Here is a 19,515-nt window from a genome sequence, read left to right on the forward strand (position 1 = left end):
GCAGAACAAACAAACTCCATGCAGATGTTGTCTTTGGTCGACTGCAGGGCACCAGTGCCAACCACTGAGCCACCGTGCTGCCCAAGAGATGGCAATATGTTACTTTAACCTATTTTGCAACACAAGCTTCCTTTTAAAATTAATTGAGACACGTCCGATGTCACCTATGAGGTCCATGAGTTGGTACCTCCACGATTGCTAGAACGAGGAGATGACTGTTCTCTCTTTTATCCAAGCTCTTCAAACAATTCCAACCGTGAAGTCTGAGCATTTTCAGAGGTCCTGATTGGCTGAAAGGGCTTAGTAACAGATATTGCATTTTGTACATTTGGGATAGGGGGGAGGGGAATGAACCTGTGACCTCACTGCCATTGTCACCAACGTGCCCTAAATTTTGAGTCTATCATAGTCATGTATTAGAGTTCAAGAAGCCATAGTTTTAACAAGCTTTTCTCCATGTAACTATGATGTCCAATAACCACCATTTTCGGGCACTTTAGGCTAGAGTCACATCATCGTTTTGTATTCCGTTCTTCTGATCCTTCAGAAGAACAGAAAAATACAAAAAAAATAGATCCTTTATTTTGAGCATCCGTCATGCTCGCTTAGCATCCGTTTTTCCATTAGAGATCCGTTATTTTAGACGGGAGAAAAAGGCTCTCAAGACTTTGATAGCCATGGACAAGACTCCAGGAAATGGCAGAAAGACGCCCATTGTTTGTGCTTTTCGGGCCTGGGGGCCATAGTTTACCTGACATTAACCTGCACTGAATGTCTTGTGTGCTCATATTCCAGAGAACCTGAGAAACCATTTATGATGTGATTTCTTTCCTTCACAGCTGACTTTGGCGTGTCTGCTAAGAACACCAGAACGTTACAGAGAAGAGACTCGTTCATTGGCACCCCGTACTGGTATGTGCATTGTATTAGGACAACTGGGAGGACTGGGTTCTGTTTTTTAGTGTGGAACTAAGAGTATTCTCATCGGGGGGGTGAGCATTTCAGGGGAAACATTTAGATGACTTGGCTAATCCTGGACAAACTCTGGAAAGATGCAGATTTTAGAAGGGGGGGGGCCTTCCAAAATCTGCATCTTTCCAGAGTTTGTCCAGGATTAGCCAAGTCATCTAAATGTTTCCCCTGAAATGCCGCACAGTCCTGTTTCACCACTTGGCCCAGAGCTGCAGTACCAGACACAGCCCATGAACTAGAGGGTTAATTAATCCTAGCAATGAAACATTCAAGGTGGTATCCCTCCCTTGGACCCTTACAGTATATCCTATAGAGGTGGGGAAACCGATTTAAAGGAAATCTGTCACCAGGATAATCACTATTGCAGTAAAGCCATGGCCTAATAGCACTTAATACCTTATTTCCAGATGTGCCTTTGATCCAGAAACAGATGTTTTTATTATCCTCTGAAAATCCACTTTATTTGGTATGCAAATGAGCCAGTAAGGTGCCCAGAGGGGCGTCACTCCTGCAGGAAGGAGTCCAGACACGCCCCCTGCCACAATGTGTCCACCCACCCCTCCATAACTCTGCCCCCCTTTTCCCTGCTCCCGCTTGAGGGCGGGCTTGGGCACTAGCAGGGGGCGTGTCTGGACTCCCTCCTGCAAGAGTGACGCCTCTCTGGAGTCCAGACACGCCCCCTGCCACAATGTGTCCACCCACCCCTCCATAACTCTGCCCCCCTTTTCCCTGCTCCTGCATGAGGGCGGGCTTGGGCACTAGCAGGGGGCGTGTCTGGACTCCTTCCTGCAAGAGTGATGCCCCTCTGGGCACCTTACTGCCTCATTTGCATACCAAATAAAGTGGATTTTCAGAGGATAAAAAAACATCTATTTCTGGATCAAAGGCACATCTGGAAATAAGGTACTAAGTGCTTTTAGCCCATGGCTTTACTTCAATAGTGATTTTATCCTGGTGACAGATTTCCTTTAAATATCTCTTAGATGAGGGTCCCAACTCTGGGACCTGCAGTGGGTACCCCCGACCCACCCTCCCAGTCACTGCATGAAGGACGGATGGAGAGGTGGTCACGGATGCACTTGGCTGTTTTCCTCAACCTCGTACAGGCAGGTCAAGGTGGTCCGCTTTTTTCCACATAGGTGCATCTGTCAAGCAATAATGTCCAAGGTGTGAATACCCCTTTTAAGATTGACATGTAGAGTTTAGCACAGATGTGCCATAGGTGCCACCTCCCACAATAAAATAGATCAGTGTCAAATTCAGGGGAAAAATCTACAGCAGAATAGAGAATAAATACCCACAGCACGACCTAAGATCCACACGGACTTTTCCACCTCTTGTGAAGGAGTTTTACAAACCCCGTTCCTATGCGTTGTTCTTCTTTTGTGACAAGAGCGCCACCTGTGGTGGTTTATTTCACCAGTTTGCCAGCTGGCCAGATATATATGCTTCTCCTTTTCTCTCACTGCTCAATAGGATGGCCCCAGAAGTGGTGATGTGTGAGACCTCTAAGGACAAGCCGTATGACTTTAAAGCTGACGTTTGGTCTCTGGGCGTTACGTTAATCGAGATGGCTCAGATTGAGCCCCCCCATCACGAACTAAATCCTATGCGTGTCTTGTTGAAGATTGCAAAATCGGAGCCTCCAACATTAGCACAGCCGTCAAGATGGTAAGTAGTTGATATCAAACTGTCCAAGAGCCGGGGCTCATAGCACTTCAGGGGCCGCACTGACCTGGTGATAGACCCTGGATTAAACTGTGGCAGAGTTAATAAGGGCAGGATTTAACACCTTGACATCTAATTACTTAGACTCTAAGGAAATAAAAAGCTAAGAAACTTATATAATGTCTGATTACTGCGACTTAAAGGGAGTCTGTCACCAAGAAGTCCACTGCTAAACCAGACGCTCTTCTTGTAGAGCTATCGAATGTAATGGAGGACGCAGGAACCTGACCCTGTCAATCAAGAAGGAGGAGAAGGAGGGGCTGGTAGTGGGGAAACGGGTGGCACCAGGGTGCACAGAATGGTTTAGGCACACCCTCTGTGCACTTAATTACTCATTTGCATATGGATTAAAAGTACTTTTTTCTCCAGGATAAAGCAATGTAGCACTAAGTGAAAGATATCATTCGCATTCAGCTGAGCAATGTGCTTGGTTTGATGACGCGGGTGACGTCAGGTACACTTTTATAGCTATAACTTCTGACGTGAGGACAATGCTTTTGAGTGTGGACAAAGCCACTTTGTGAATGATGGGAACATGTAATTATTGCTATAGGTCAATTCTGATGACCAGTTCCCCTTTAACAGTGAATGTCCCGGTGACACACTCCCTTTAATGCTTTTGGCATGTTCAGATAGTTCATACGTCTATAAATCCTGTTCCAGCATCTTTAAAGGGGGTTGCGTTCAAGTCGGGGCTCTGGCTGGGCCACTCGAGGACATTCCGGGTTGTCCCTAAGCCACCCTTGTGTTGTCTTGGCCATGTGCTTTCTGCTTAGGGTCATTGTCTTGTTGAAAGGTGAATCTCCGGCCCAGTCTGAGGTCCAGAGCTCTTTGGATCAGGTTTTCATTAAGAATATCTCTGTACTTTGCTCCATTCAGCTTCCCCTTAACCCTGACCAGCCTGAAAAACACCCTTGCAGCATAATGCTGCCACCACCATGCTTCACTGTAGGGATGGTATAGGGCAGGTGATGAGCAGATACTGGTTTCCTCCAGACATGACGCTTGGAATTGAGCCCAAAAAGTTCAGTCTTGGTTTCATCAGACCAGATAATCTTTTCTCACAGTCTGAAGTCTTTTTAGATGTTTTTTGCAAACTTTCACATGTCCTTTACTGAGGAGAGGCTTCTTTCTGGCCTCTCCGCCATAAAGCACAGATTGGTGGAGTGCTGCAGTGATCGTTGACCTTCTCGTAGTTTTTCCCATCTGCACAAGGATCTTTGGAGCTCAGCCAGAATGACCATTGGGTTCTTGGTCACCTCTTACCAAGGCCCTTCTCCCCCGATTTACTTAGTTTGGTGGGGTGCCCAGCTCCAGGAAGAGCCCTGGTTGTTCCAATCCTCTTCCATTTAAAAAATCTGGAGGTCACTGTGCCCCTGGGAACTTTCAGTGCAGCAGAAATTGTGTACCCTTCTCCACATCTGTGCCTCCACACAATCCTGTCTCTGAGCTGTACAGGCAGTTCTTTGCTCCTCATGGCTTGGCTTTTGCTTGGATATGAATTGTCAGCTATGAAACCTTATAGCGACAGGGATATGTCTTTCCAAATCATGTCCAATCAACTGCATCTACCACAGGTGGACTCCAATCAAGGTGTGGAAACATCTCAAAGATGATCAAGAGAAATAAAAGGAGCTAAATTTCAAGTGTCATAGCAAAGAATCTGAATATTTAGGTTCATGTGAAATGTTTAGTTTTTTGGGTATTGAGTGAGGAAAACTTTTTAATTTTATTATATCACAAGGCCACAACATAAAACGTAGAAAAAGTCAAAGGGTCCGAAGACTTTCCGAATGCCCTGTAGATGACCATAGTGCGAAAATGTGCTCGGTGTCATCTAAAAAAGTCACATGAGTAAATGTGCGGACACTGTCTCCGAGCAGAGGGAGCTTGCCAACTTCCTGAAAGGCTTTCACTTTTTATTTATGCAGATTGCAATTTCTCATATCCCCAAGTGCTGAGACAACCCATTCATATTGGATTTGCCGGAACCAGAGAAACCCTTTTGTTCTAAAACAATATTCACACATCCATGGTTTTATTAGCTTGGGGATGGGGTGTCATGGGAAAAGACTGAGAAGATGGTGGGGTGGAGAGGGACAGATGTTGGGGAGAGCGAGTATACATTTAAATATATTAAATGGCCAGGCTCTGCACTCATTTTTAAGGCTTGTGAAAATTTTTAGGAAGTCTCTGGCGGACAGAAAAATACAAAAAGGAGAAAGTTCTTCTGTAAGGAATCTGTTTTAATGTTCATTATTGGCTACAAAAGACAATGTAGAAAGGAGGACTCTGATATCTCTGGGCCAAGATAACATGTCCTATGTGTTTCCTTTATTTAGGTCAAGGGATTTTAATGATTTTTTGAGAAAGTGTTTGGAGAAGAACCTGGATGCCCGTTGGACCACTGTTCAGCTGCTGCAGGTAATACAGACACGAGTGCTGCCCTTATGGAATTGTCTCCTGTGAATAGAATGTAAAGGTTGGGTGATCTGTCCCTACAGCACCCATTCGTGTCAGTGGTCCACAGCAACAAGCCAGTGCGAGAGCTGATCGCAGAGGCCAAGGCCGAGGTCTTGGAGGAAGTGGAAGAAAGTAAAGACGAAGAAGAAGAAGATGAGGCGGAGAGCTCTTTGGTTAGTGTTTTGTTATATTCTGTGTATCAACTTGCACAACCTTTTGGTTGGATTGCAGATTTTTTTGTGGTTGCTGTCAGCCACCATCTTTTGATAGCGGGCGGTGCATATGCCAACTCTTTTGGCGGTGCTGCAGACTCCACTGCAATCGAGGAAAGAGTGGTCCCGCTAATCTGTTGGACCTAATGATCACATTATTAGCAGACCTAGATCAGCTCTGCTGGTAACTATCATGATAAAGGACTGCTTTCCACTGTCACTAGGGATCCAATGGATGCCCCAGTTACAGTAAAAAATTGCACAATAACAGAAAAAAATTGATGTCCCAAAGGAGCATTTTAAGATCTCTTAGGAGACATATTAATATGAAAGAAATATGTAAGAAAACGTAAGGCTAAGTACAGCGCCCTGCTGTGCCTGGGAGTCTCCTAGAGACTGAATGGACAAGGGATTGATAGAAACATGACCGCACAACCCCTTTAGGACCCTTAAGGTCTGCTCATTAAGGGTTTAGAAAGGTTTTCTAATATACCGTATATGTTTTTATTGGACTAACCCTTGGGACCATCATCAGTGTTCCTCATTGTAGCCTGAATGCTAGGTTCTGCCTGCACAGTGAGACTCAATAGAAGTGAATGGGAAATGTAGAAGAAGGCAAATCCAACCAAGGGCAGCCGCTGCATGTATGCATTTCCTATGTTTGTATGGGTTTCCTGCGGGTTTCCTGTTTTCTTCCCACACTGCAAAGAAAATGCAGATAGATTACCTTGAAATCTAGATTGTGACAATGAGGACTGATGTGAGTTACTTGCAGGATTGCAGAATATGTGAGGGCTATATAAGTTACAGATTTACTAGCTTCAGTAACGGTGACAGCTCATCTTTAACCTGTTCCCAACTGCCTTACGTAAATTTACGTTGGCGGTGGGGTATTAAAAAATGGCTCCCACTCATGAGCGCAAAGGGAGCCATAGTCCGCGGGTGCCTGTTGTTTTAAACCGAGGCCAATGTATGTGCTCAATGATAACTTTGATTGCACACATTTAACCCCTCAGATGCCGTGGTCAAATCTGACCACGACATCTGTGAGGTTAAAAACCGAGAGAGCGTTCACCAGCTCCCCCCTAGCAAGGATCGGAGGAGCCGGAAAGTGAGTGCGGCAGCTTCGGTCCTCCTGAAGAATCCGAGGCTGCCGCACAGAAGTTCCTATGGGGCCCCTGCCATCATCAAGGGCATCGCCGCATTCGAAAACGCTAGTACAGTTAAAAAAAAAAAAAGATAATCTTGTGCAAACAGCGAAAGGTAAAAAAAAGGTCAAAATGGCCATTTCCCATTTTTTTGTCGCTTCACCTCCCACAAAAATTTTTAATAAAAGATTATAAAAAAATTCATACACCCCCATATGGTACCAATGAAAAATACAGATTGCCCAGCAAAAAATGAGCCCTCGCGCAGCTCCGTACATATAAAAATAAAGTTATGGGAGTCAGAATATGGCGATGCAAAGAAAAAGTTAGTTTTCTCAAAGTTTAAAAAAAAAAAAAATTTTAAGTATGAAAACGCAAGAAAAATTATACATTTGTGATATCGCTGTAATGGTACTGACCTGGAGAATGAAAGTAACGGTCAGTTTTACTACATAGGAAATGCTGTAAAAACCAAACCCATAAAATCTGTGGCAGAATTGTGTTTTTTAAATAATTTCCCCCCATTTGGATTTTTTTTCCCTGCTTCCCACTACATTGTATGCAACCGTAAATGGTGCCATTAGAAGGTGCGTCTTGTCCCGCCAAAAAACTAAAACAAAAAAAACCAAGCCCTCATATAGCTATGTGAATGAAAATAAAAATAAAGTTATAGCTTTGGGAAGGCAGGGAATGAAAAAAAACGGAAAATCACCCACTCTTGAAACAAGGGTTAAAGAAGTTGTCTGGGTCTGGCAGTTCTTCAGGATTGGTCGTCATTGTATGACCCCAGAGCACCCGCTTGTCAGAAGAACAAGGGGGCCATGGCACTGGATGGTGGTTTCTGAGCTTTTTATACTGATGACCTATCCTCTGGAGAGGTCATCAGTATGTGATCAGGTGGGTTCAACTGTTTGAGAAGGCACCAGCACTCGCAGTAGCGCCATAGCCTTCTTTCAGCTTTTCCTAGGCCAGTGATGACACATTCATTGGTCGCGGGGCCTAGGAGCAGCTCAGCCCCATTGAAGTGAATGAGGCTGAGTGCGATACCAAGCACATCCGCTCTACAATGTACTCCACTGTGCTTGGTGACCATGGAGAAGGCTGTGGCGTTCACAGGATCGCCGGTGCCCTCTCAAACAGCTGATCAGCAGGGATCCCAGGTGTCGAGCCCCTGAGGATAGATCATCAGTATAGAAATCTTGGAAAACCCATTTAAAGGTTTATTTCTATCCCAGTTTAAACAGTGCTTAGTGGTCTTCCAATGGTCCAAAAAATGGATGTCATACCGCACCATTCCTGTGCTGTGGCCGGGCCCAGGACCGGGCTGCACTGCCTGCTCCTTTTCTCGACACAGCAGGAAATAGCTGTAAATGCTGCTCAGCCAATCACTGGCGGAGGCGGATCATTGCTGCAGCCAGTGATTGGCTGAGTGTCATTCCCAGGCATTTCCTGCTGTGTTGAGAACAGGAGCAGGCAGAGGAAGGCAGCGGAGACCCTGGCATCATCAGAACGGCAGTGGCGGTGGATCGACAAGGTGATTATACTATCCTTTATTTTTTTATCAATGGCAGGCCACTGAGCATTGTTTCAGTTGTGCTAGGATACCTCTTTAATCCTGGCACAGTGCTGTCCATACTATAGTGTGTCTGTACCTGGTACAGCAGCTCAGCCCCACTTCAATGGATAGGCCAATATCTGAAACTCCCGAACAGCTACTTTAGGGTACTTTCACACTAGCGTTATTGTTTTCCGGCATTGAGTTCCGTTCTAGGGGCTCAATACCAGAAAAGAACTGATCAGTTTTCAATCCGTTCAGGATGTCTTCAGTTCAGTCTTTTTGCCTTTTCAGGACTGAGATAATACCGCAGCATGCTGCGGTTTTATCTCTGTCCAAAATTCCGGAACACTTGCCGGATTCGGCATTTTTTTCCCATTGAAATGCATTAATGCCGCATCCGGCCCCAAGTGTTCCGGAAAAACGGGTCAGTTTTTGCGGTCTGCGCACGCTCAGACCGCCAAAAATTAGCAAAATAAATAAATGCCGGATCCATTTTTCCGGATGACACCAGAGAGACGGATCCGGCATTTCAATGCATTTGTCATACGGATCAGGATCTTGATCCGTCTGACAAATGCCATCAGTTTGCATACGTTTTGACGGATCCGGCAGGCAGTTCCGGTGACAGAACTGCCTGCCGGAATCCTCTGCCGCAAGTGTGAAAGTACCCTTAAAAATGGCCAGCCTATTCCCTGACAGTGATAGATGCATAGATCGAGGCAGCACTCCAAATGTGAATGAACAAAGTGGTTCTTCAGCCTTGCTGAGCAACATTTCGACTCCACAATGGAGTTTTTTTTTGTTTGTTTTTTACGCAAGTCACAGACCGGTTTTTGGTATATAAATAGTGCAATTGTTAATTCATTTACTTAATTAAATGTGAAAAAAAGGTAGCAGAGCTCCCTGTTCTACAACAATATACCATGTGCTATAATTTGCAACATAACCCTATTATTAAAGGGAGTATCTCACAAAAGAGCCTTTGTCACCTATCCACCTATCTGACCGCTGGAACCCCCTCCCATCCCGAGAATGGGGGTCCTGTTTGGTTAAGCGGAAAATCTGGCTGAGTATTCGGAGGATAAACTTGCTGTTAGGGACTGAATAGAAGAAAAGGGCAGCACTCTGATGTGTGAGACAGATTCATCCATGCATTACCAGTTCATCTCCACTGTGGAGTCTTCTATAATTGAGTAAAATTTCTGTGATTCTTTTGGAATTTTCTTTGCCCTTGAACTGAGGTTCATCGGTGAGAAGAAATTGCTTGTGCTTGCTCTCTTCTCCCTCACAATGTTTCATGGTGCTCCTGTTCCTTTTCTATAATAATGTGGTTTATATAATTACTATTATAATATATTTCTGGATTTACTTCTCTTCCATTAGCCTGTTCCAGACAGCAAAAGAGCTTCCTCGGACCTCAGCATTGCTAGCTTGGAAGACGACAAACTTTCCCAGAATGCTTCAACTCTTGAACCAGTTTCGGAAACTGTGGTGCCTCCTTCAGTAGAAAAAAAAGTCTCTGAACAAGAACCCAAGAAGGAGAAAGTTGAGGAAGCTCCTGAAATCAAGAAACCGGTTAGTCCAGGTGTCTCCAAAAAAGACATTGAAGTTGCAAGTGTTGACAAACCAGTCATCCCAGAAAGTAAAGATGAAGCCAGTGTACCAGTGTTGGAACCATCCACTGACACTAAGCATAAACAGCCAGCAGATGTGTCCTCACTGCCAGAGAACGAAGCTGAAAAGAAACCAGAAAAGAAAGAGGAGGCCAGTGTACCAGTGTTGGAACCATCCACTGACACTAAGCCTAAACAGCCAGCAGATGTGTCCTCACTGCCAGAGAACAAAGCTGAAAAGAAACCAGAAAAGAAAGAGGAGGCCAGTGTACCAGTGTTGGAACCATCCACTGACACTAAGCCTAAACAGCCAGCAGATGTGTCCTCACTGCCAGAGAACGAAGCTGAAAAGAAACCAGAAAAGAAAGAGGAGGCCAGTGTACCAGTGTTGGAACCATCCACTGACACTAAGCCTAAACAGCCAGCAGATGTGTCCTCACTGCCAGAGAACGAAGCTGAAAAGAAACCAGAAAAGAAAGATGAGGCCAGTGTACCAGTGTTGGAACCATCCACTGAGCCTAAACAGCTAGCAGAAGTGTCCTCACTGTCAGAGAATGAGGCTGAGAAGAAAACAGAAAAGAAAGATGATGAACTTCCATCTGAAGTTAAAGAAGATGTTCTTGAAACACCGGAGAAGAAAGAAATGCAAAACGAAGAGGAAAGTAAGAAATCTGTTACAGTATGTGAACCCGGAGAGGGCGCTATTCCTGAAACCAGGGATGAGCCACCCCACGTGGAGGCTCCAGAAGTGCCGAAAGAAAAGCCAGAGACACAAGTAAAAGAAAACGGTACAGAGGAATTAATTGCTGAAATATCCGATTCAGTAGCAGACACAAATGTTTCAGGTGAGATTTCTGAAGGCCCCGAAAAGTCAGAACATGTAAAGGACTCTGAACAGGAACCTAGCATTAAACCAGAATCTTCTGAAAGTCCTGTAGATGACGGCAGCCAAGAAAAGAAGGAAAATGCTTCAGATGAAAATAGCACTCCACCTGTCAGTCAAGAAAAGCAGGTACCAGAAACCGCTGATCAAGTAAATCATATTGCTAAAGATGAAATAGTTGTGACTCAATCACCAGAAGTGGTAGAAGATAAGAAACCCGACGACGTGAAAGTTGCTCTTGATTCTGAAAAGGAATCACCCATAGTTACTGATCCTGGTAAAGAACCAGTGCAAAGTCAGTCTCAGGACAATGATGTAAGTTCAAGTGAAGGTGCTACATCGACCGAAAAGGTACCTCAGACCAATGTGCCCAATATTAGTGTTATCACCGCTGAAGGTGAAGAGAAGGACAAAGCAAAGACTGAGACCTCTCCTGCAGGAGAAGCTGAAATTCCAAAGGAAGCTGATTCGGATTCAGGAACAGGATCTACTGCTGACAGTGGAAGTATGGACTTGAACTTGTCTATATCCAGCTTCCTGACCAAGAATAAGGAGTCAGGCTCCATCTCAATACAGGTAAAGCTTCCTTTAGAGTCATGGGTCTCGGCTCTCGTCTGTAATGCCGGTGTTTCTTTTTATCCATTGCAGCATTTTACAGCATAACTTGTTTTCTTAATCATTCACTAGGATTCAAAAAGGCAGAAAAAGACACTGAAGAAGACTCGCAAGTTCATTGTAGATGGCGTGGAAGTGAGTGTCACAACCTCGAAGATAGTGACAGATAACGATGCTAAGAGTGAAGAGATGAGATTCCTTAGGTATGTTCATGAGGAAATCGTCTCTTCCAGGACAGTTCAAACTACATTTTGCTCCTCTTCTCATTCTCTGATTACTGATCATCCCTAGTACTCTATACTTAATACACTCAATCATCTGATGTGGTCTGGAATGAGCCTAGTTGCTCACAACAGTGGGGAATTATTATTACTCACACATTATATATATGAACAGTGCGCTTAAATCTGTCTCCCAAAGCAATGTCCACCACATTCACATATTTCTAGTTAGTAAATGAGTGGTGCTACTCTGAAACCCAGTCCGCTCTTCCAAACATATTCATATCTCTCAAAAAAAACTGGTGTAAGGGCTTCAAAAACATGGCGTTTGGCCTGTGTACATTTCTCAATGTGTTCACACCAGAAAACTTTTGGATATGTATTGATAAATCTGCCTTACTATTCTACTATTCTCCTTGGACATTGGAACCCTCTATATCAGGGATGAACAACCAGGTGCCATTCTGTGTGGCCACCAACTAAATGGTCACAGACCTTCGTGTCTGGATGTTGCTCACACATGTCAAAGAGTGGCGCGAGAGCAAGGGCGAGTAAATTCTAATAGTGCACTGTGTGGTCATTACTGGAACCCCTATATATTGGCATAATGGGGGGGGGGGTCTCCTGAACCCTGGGTGGATCTCCAGCTAGAAGTAGATGAAGTGTAGAGTTTGGCTATCTTCATTAAAGTTTATGGAGCAGTAAAACACGTGGCTGTTTAAAGGGAACCTGTCATCAACTTTATGCTGACCTCACTAAGGGCAGCATAAAATAGTGACAGAAATGCTGATCTCAGCGGTGTGTCACTCATGAGCTAAAAGTAAGTGGTTGCCGAGAACCAGCTTTATAATCCTTGCAGCCCAGGCCTTGAAAAGAGTCAAATCTACCTGAGAAGAGTCCTGGTTATTCCTAATCTCCTGCTCTCCCCGTCCATCTGCTGATGATTGGCAGTTCTCTCCTTGAGAGAAAGGGAGAAAACTAAGTAGAAGACGGTCAGTCATCAGCAGGTGGGCAGGAGAGCAGGAATTGATGAATAACCAGGACTCTTCTCAGGCGGCCGGGACTCTTTTCCAGGCCCAGTCTGCAATGATTGTGATGTTGGTTCTCGGCAACCACTTACTTTTAACTTATAAATTACAAACCGCTGAAATCAACTCACCTGTCTCTACTTTATGCTGCTGTTAATATGGGAAGCATAAAGTTGATGACAGGTTCCCTTTAAAGGGCGTCTGTCAGCAGTTTTGTACCTATGACACTGGCTGACCTGTTACATGTGCGCTTGGCAGCTGAAGGTATCTGTGTTGGTCCCATGTTCATATGTGCCCGCATTGCTGAGAAAAATGCAACTGATCCTCTAGGAGCAACGAGGGCGTTGCTGTTACACCTAAAGGCCCTGCTCTCTCTGCAACTGCCTCTCTCTCTCCACTTTGATTGACAGGGCCAGGCAGTGAAAACGTCATCACACCTGGCCCTGTCAATCACAGTGCAGAGGGTGCAGCAGCTGCAGAGAGAGCAGAGCCTCCAGGTGTAACGGTAGCACCCCAGTTGCTCCTAGAGGCTCATTTGCATAGATTAAAACTTACATTTTTCTCAGCAATGTGGGCACATATGAACATGGGGCCAACACAGATGCCTTCAGCTGCCAAGCGTAGATGTAACAGGTCAGCCAGTGTCATAGGTACGGAGTGTGAACGAGGAAGAAGATTCTCCCAAAAGAGAGGAGTCAGATATTTTTGGACTGTACCTTCAATTCTCCATGCATGTCTCAGTTGGTCCTACCCCATGTGTTTTTGAGCGCCCCTTGGGATTGGTTCAATCTTTCATTGTGGCCCTGGGACTAGAAAATGTGGTGCGTTTCCTAATGCAGCACCAGAAGTTCTGAATCATTCTATGGTGCAATCTTGTGGTTTAACGGACAGTTTCTGCTTCTCTGTCTCTTTTAAACGCTTAATTAGAAAGTAACGAGCAGCCTGCCTGATTTCACTCCGAAGAGGAAATTGTACAATATTTGGCAGTCATTCTGAAATGGCCAAGTTTCCTGGCGGATAGTCTTTGATTCATTGCTTTTCTTTTCCTGTAGGCGACAAGAGCTGCGGGAACTCCGGCTGCTACAGAAAGAAGAACAGAGAGCTCAGCAGATCCTCAGTAACAAATTACTGCAACAGAGAGAGCAAATCTTCCGCAGATTTGAGCAGGAAATGACGGTGATTACCTGCACAGAAAATAACCCACTTACAGTCTCAGGGAATGCACCCACAGTCTAAGTGCATTATTATATTATTACAGCATACAATCAGTTGGAAATGCGTAATAATAATTCACAAAAGGCAAAGGGCAAAGCAAGTATGCACTGTTAACCCGGTTACTATCACTTCATTGTCTTTGCCTGTCCAATGTAGAGTCGCAACAGAGCTCCAGATAATCTGGGAGTCGTTCCTGTATACCAGCTTCAGTCATTGCATTAAATGCTACTGATTTGGACCTAATTTGAATTGTCCAGATCAATAGGTTTCATAATATATTTATATAAATCTCACGCCTTGTTTTTCTGATACATAGCGCCAAATTCCCCCTAGCTATCACTGTGGGTGAGGGCCTATGTCATCTAGATTTATATACAAATTCCACTGAGATATGTAATAAAATCAAATTCGTTAAAGGGGTTATCCCATGAGTAATGTAAAAACTGAAAGTCATACATAATCTAGTACATGACGACCTCTTTCTAACAAAGCTAGAACCAGCCCTGTACCTCACGTGGATCCAGAGATCTTCATTGCTCCAAACGTTTTGCCAGATTTATTTCAGGCTGGCAGCTCAGGGGGGCGTGTTCTTTCTCAGGGGGGCGTGTTCTTTCTCAGGGGGGCGTGTTCTTTCTCAGGGGGGCGTGTTCTTTCTCAGGGGGGCGTGTTCTTTCTCAGGGGGCGTGTTCTTTCTCAGGGGGCGTGTTCTTTCTCAGGGGGGCGTGTTCTTTCTCAGGGGGCGTGTTCTTTCTCAGGGGGGCGTGTTCTTTCTCAGGGGGGCGTGTTCTTTCTCAGGGGGGCGTGTTCTTTCTCAGGGGGGCGTGTTTTTTCTGCTGCAGCTGGTGGCGGTTAAAAGATGGAACTGAGCAGGTGCTTACATCTCAGTGAGCAGGACAGAGAAATTAGGAAAAGAGCAACCAGCAGGTGGCGCAATACAGATAGATTTAATTATATACAAAAGTATTTCAGATCCAGGTGCTGCTTTGAAAACTGAATACATTTCATGGGACAACCCCTTTGAAGGAGTTGTCTGACCCCCAATGCAAAATGAAACATGGGTCCAATAAAGAGGAAAAAAAAGCTACTGACCTCTTGAAAGCAGCTCCATGCCAACACCAAAGGTCCCTTTTCCCGCTTCTTCTCGTCCCTGGCAGACCAAAAGTGGATGTCCTGTATGTGGTCACTTTTTACCACTGCAGCCATTCACTGGCCTCCGCATTAACGTGTGGTACGTGACCACCAAGTCTGTTCGGTAACATGCCGCTTAGGGACACTGAGGCCAGTGATTGACTGCAGGGGATGGGACCATCAGCGATGGAACAGTGCTCCTTTAGAGTTTTTTTTCTTTTGCACACATTTCTGGCTCATATATTGATTTAGGGGTCAGACAACCCCTTCAAGCTCCTCCTAGTGATGGCTGCCATCAGACAAAATTGTATTATTTATTCCTATGACTATGCAATGGATTTGCATCACCTATTAGAAAAAATAGAGCTTTAAACCTTGTAAATATATATTATGAAATCCATTTGCACAGAAAATTTGAACGATGGGCGGACACTTTCAGCAGATTTCACACAGGGACGTGCGTCTCTGACTCTAGTGACATTATACGGCACAGTAGACTTTATTCTTCTATTTGAGAGAGATTATTAAAATATTTGGGACAAGTCAAAAAAAATCAAAGTCTATTCTCATCCTAGAACAAGAAGCGACAATATGATCAGGATATTGAAAACCTGGAGAAACAGCAGAAACAGACCATAGAGCGTCTGGAGCTGGAGCACACTGTCCGCCTGAGGGACGAAGCAAAGCGAATCAAGGGCGAACAGGAGAAGGAGCTGTCCAAATTCCAGAACGTCCTAAAAAACAAAAAGAAAGAGGTAAGAGGGCCGCTGTCATGCTTTAAAGGCGATTGTATTACTCCCTTCAAGTATAGAGGTTTCTGTAATTGTGGATTTGTTGCCTTCGATCCCACATTGGATCTATAAGGCAGTACTGAGCTATAAGGTAGTATTGCAGTCTCACACATATAGCCTGCCCAATGTATTAATTTAAAGTGAATCTGTCAGCAGATTTGGCCATGTTAAACTGTTGATAGCACTGGGTAAGGCCTGAGGAGAGCAGGACAAACATGCACGAGGATCTTTTATTATCAGAAGTAATGTGAATATGATATTTTATTCTGCCAGGTTCCGCTCCTGGAAATGTCCGGGAGGTGACGTCTTACTTTGAAGTGATCTCTGCGTTGATCTGCCTCACAGTCCCTTCCCTCTGCTCTGAGTGACAATTGTAGGATCCAACCAGGAGAGCACCACAGCCGTCACTCAGGGCATTGGGGATGTGAAGCAGCGGATTACAGAGGGCCTTTACAGTGAAGTACCGCCTCCTGTGCAATTGCAGAAGCTTAATGTTCCCACAACTCCTGATTAAAGTTCCTCATGAGTATTTTTGTATTGTCCCTCCTTGCCACTGCCTAGTGCTGTCAGCATTTTAGCATGGTTAAACTTGCTGGCAAACTCCCTTCAATCTGGGCAACCCATTCTGTGAAGAAAAAAACACTACATATAGCCAATATATCTTGATCAGTTGATCGCTGCATGGCCACCTGGTCTAAAGCTCAGTAGTTTACTCTACAGTGGCCACTGCAGGAGAAGTATAGTATTACACACCATTCCAATGGAGGACCCTGTAATACACGGTCGTGCTTAGTCCTCCAGAGCTGCAGCCAATCTTTGTAGCATCGCTCCGCTAGGAGTGTCCATATACCCCAATAACACACACGGCAAAAGGTTTGTTGCAGTTGGACAGACCCTTAATGAATACCTTGGTTGAAGTGTTGTTAATATGTGTTTAATGCCATTTATTTCTATACATGTAATAATATGATGTCTTCTGTTCCTCTTCACTGTTTGACTTGTGTTCTGAGTCTTTTTCTTTATGCTTTTGACTTGGTGGTTGGGCTTTATGCACTGGTGACGGCTGTTATGGATGCTGGTACTGACCTGGTCTTTGTCCATGGAGTCTATGTGGTGATTGGTTATTATTCCGTTTGCCGTCTTGATGCCCAAGTTTAACATTTCCAAAGAGATTTATTTTAAGAGTTTTTTATTCTATTTTAATGCAGACTATGGAGACAGTTTTAAGCGTCTGTCACATTTGACTGGAGATTTTTTTTTTCTGCTAAGATGACAGACCCCCCTCAGTGGACCTGACGGACCACAGGGTAAGCCAATGGGGTCCGTCGAGCTCTGCTCGTGTCCATTGTGTGACCGATCCAGCGCTGCTTTCTGCTCTCCGTTATAAACACATTGTGAACAGAGCCCAGTGGACATTTATATCATTATAAATCTGTCTCTTGTTCAATCTGCATTGGAATTCCTGTTGAGTAATTCTGTTAAACTTGGTGTACAGGTCTACTGCTGTTGGTGCTGTCTAACCAAGCCCATCTTTTGAGACTTTCTACCGTTCCTTTACCCTTTCTCGAGCTTTGCACTGAATTCTGTTAACTTGGGGTTAAGTGGTTTTTTTTTTCCAACCTTATGCACTTAAGGTGAATATGTTACATACAAAACCTTAGCAAAAGTGTCCATGAATTAAACCGCATACCGCCCTTTGGTTTACTTCATGGATTTTACTATAGTATGAACTAATGTGATACACATAGCTACCATCAGATAGGCCGCAGGTCCGCCTGATATCAGGCTGGGGCTAAGCTGACTGTAATAATCACCAAGAGGGTTACTAACAGAAAATACTGAAAATTCTCAGCCCCTATAATTACCGCCCTGTCTCACATATAGTAATATCATGTACATACATATGTGTGACTATGTATAGAAGCTACATTTTCATTAGTAAACGTATGCCACTAAAACAGCACTAAAGGGATTTTCCAGGAATTCATTATCGATGACCTTCCTTCTTGGCCTGTGACGTTACATCTATTGGTCACAAGGACTTTAAAGGGTTTCTGTCATCAGAAATTACTTTATGTAGCGGACTGATATTAGCGATGTGCCAATGTCAGCAGTACATAACAGTGTGCCTTATAACGCCCTGCCCGCCGCCGTTCTCTTAAAATAAAGACTTTTAAAATATGCTAATGAGCCTCTAGGTGCTATGAGGGCGTTGCTTCAGCACCTAGAGACTCGGTCTACGCACCCTTTGGCACGCCCAGGTCCAGTTGATTGACTTTCGAGTTCTCCTCATCGTCCCGTAAATCCTGCGCCGTCTTGTCAGTCAGCTACATAACGTTATTTCTCATGACAGAAACCCTTTAAACATTGAAGTGAATGGGACTGAGCTGCAATACCAAGTGCAGCCACTATATGATATACGGCGCTGTGCTTGGAATGCTGCAGCCCCTTCAAACATCCAGGAACTCTGACCCCCATCGATCAGATATTGATGACCTATCCTGAGGACAGGTCATCCTTATTGAATTCCCAGAAAGCCCCTTTTATAGGGGTTTTCTGGCACTTTTATACTGATAACCTATCTTCAGGATAGGTCATCATTATGTGATCGGTGGCGGTCCGACACCTGGGACCCCAGCCGATCAGCTGTTTAAGAAAGCACCGGAGCTCGAAGTAGCTCTAAGCACATTGTACGATGGCTGTCCTGCGTACCTGAGAAGGCCATGATGCTAGTACGGTGCCTTCTCAAACAGCAAGGGTCCCGGGAGACGAACCCCCCACAAATCAGATACCAGAGGATAGGTCATCAGCATAAAAGTCTCGGAAAACCCTGTTGGGCTGTTATGCATGGTATAATACTCCCATCATGCGCACATATGATAGGACAGGGGCTGCATGTAGATACATATAACCTTTTCCTTGTCACTCCTTGACTAATCCTGATCCTTTGTGATATGTGACATGTAACCTGTAGCGGTGACGGCCTCTGGCATCTGTCACATGGTGGCGTGGCTTTACTCTTCCTCATGTGCTTTGCTCTTGAGAAAAGGGTCACATTTCCCCACCTTCTGCATGCTTATACCAGGTAATAAATGAAGTGGAGAGAGCGCCTAAAGAGCTGCGAAAAGAGCTTATGAAACGCAAGAGAGAGGAGCTTTTACATTTCCAGCACGCGCAGGTAACCGCAGACGCTTTGTGCTACTAAACCTAGAGAAGTCGCCTAATGCTTTCCTGGTCGTGTAGCGACATCAGGTCACCTGTCGACTAACACCTTGTGTCCCACTAACACAGCCGATTTCTGATCCATTAACACCTAGTGGCCTCACCCCATGTAGAAATGTGTTGTACTCCTCTACAGCAGGTTGCACCGACATGTTGATGTTGATCGGTAACAGGTAGGTTGACCTAAAGGACTATGATGTTGTGACCGTCCTTTTCCACTCAAGAAGGTGTTGCTGGAATCGTGTGCAACAGCATTTGAAGGGGTTATCCCGTCATGCCACCCTCTTCACCGCTAGATCATAGGGACGTCTTCCACTTCAGATCATTTTCTATGAGCCACAGCACAACAATGCCTTCAAAAATGTAGGCTCAAATTTGGGTCACATGAGAGGGGACATCGTAGTGAAGTTCTGCTCGGGGAGGGTCTGAATGCTGAAACCCCTACTGATCAGTGATATAAAGGGCACTGTGCGCCCTTGGCACAGAGCGTGCGGTGTGTGGACTCGTATACTGTTTTATGGATCTGTACACCGCACACTCGATAAAGGTCCCTTTACACGGAACAGTTTATCAGACATTCCTTTCCAACAATCGCCTGCTCGTCAGTGAAGGAGACCACCACAGTTACATGCAGGGATCTCCTCCACAGTATGGGGAGCAGTGATTACTAATGCCATCGCTCGTCCCCATTCCGACTCATGGTTTGCCAGCAGCAGAG

At 44.8% G+C, this 19,515-nt stretch overlaps 1 protein-coding gene across 5 annotated transcripts in view; it reads left to right on the forward strand.

Annotated features, from left to right (window-relative positions):
* SLK (STE20 like kinase) overlaps positions 1-19,515 on the forward strand; it is a 62,501-nt gene that overhangs the window by 31,322 nt on the left and 11,664 nt on the right. For 2 of the 5 annotated variants that reach the window (XM_040437221.1, XM_040437222.1), the window contains exons 5-12: positions 840-912; positions 2,449-2,643; positions 5,043-5,124; positions 5,205-5,336; positions 9,465-11,153; positions 11,265-11,395; positions 13,494-13,617; positions 15,360-15,539. In XM_040437221.1, the coding sequence (XP_040293155.1) occupies positions 840-912; positions 2,449-2,643; positions 5,043-5,124; positions 5,205-5,336; positions 9,465-11,153; positions 11,265-11,395; positions 13,494-13,617; positions 15,360-15,539 (2,606 nt within the window). Of the gene's footprint in view, positions 1-839; positions 913-2,448; positions 2,644-5,042; positions 5,125-5,204; positions 5,337-9,464; positions 11,154-11,264; positions 11,396-13,493; positions 13,618-15,359; positions 15,540-18,660; positions 18,754-19,515 lie in introns of all 5 variants that reach the window. The other 3 variants (XM_040437223.1, XM_040437224.1, XM_040437220.1) reach the window with 3 other exon arrangements.

Source organism: Bufo bufo, chromosome 6, assembly GCF_905171765.1.
Source record: "Bufo bufo chromosome 6, aBufBuf1.1, whole genome shotgun sequence".
Classification (NCBI taxonomy): Eukaryota; Metazoa; Chordata; class Amphibia; order Anura; family Bufonidae; genus Bufo; species Bufo bufo.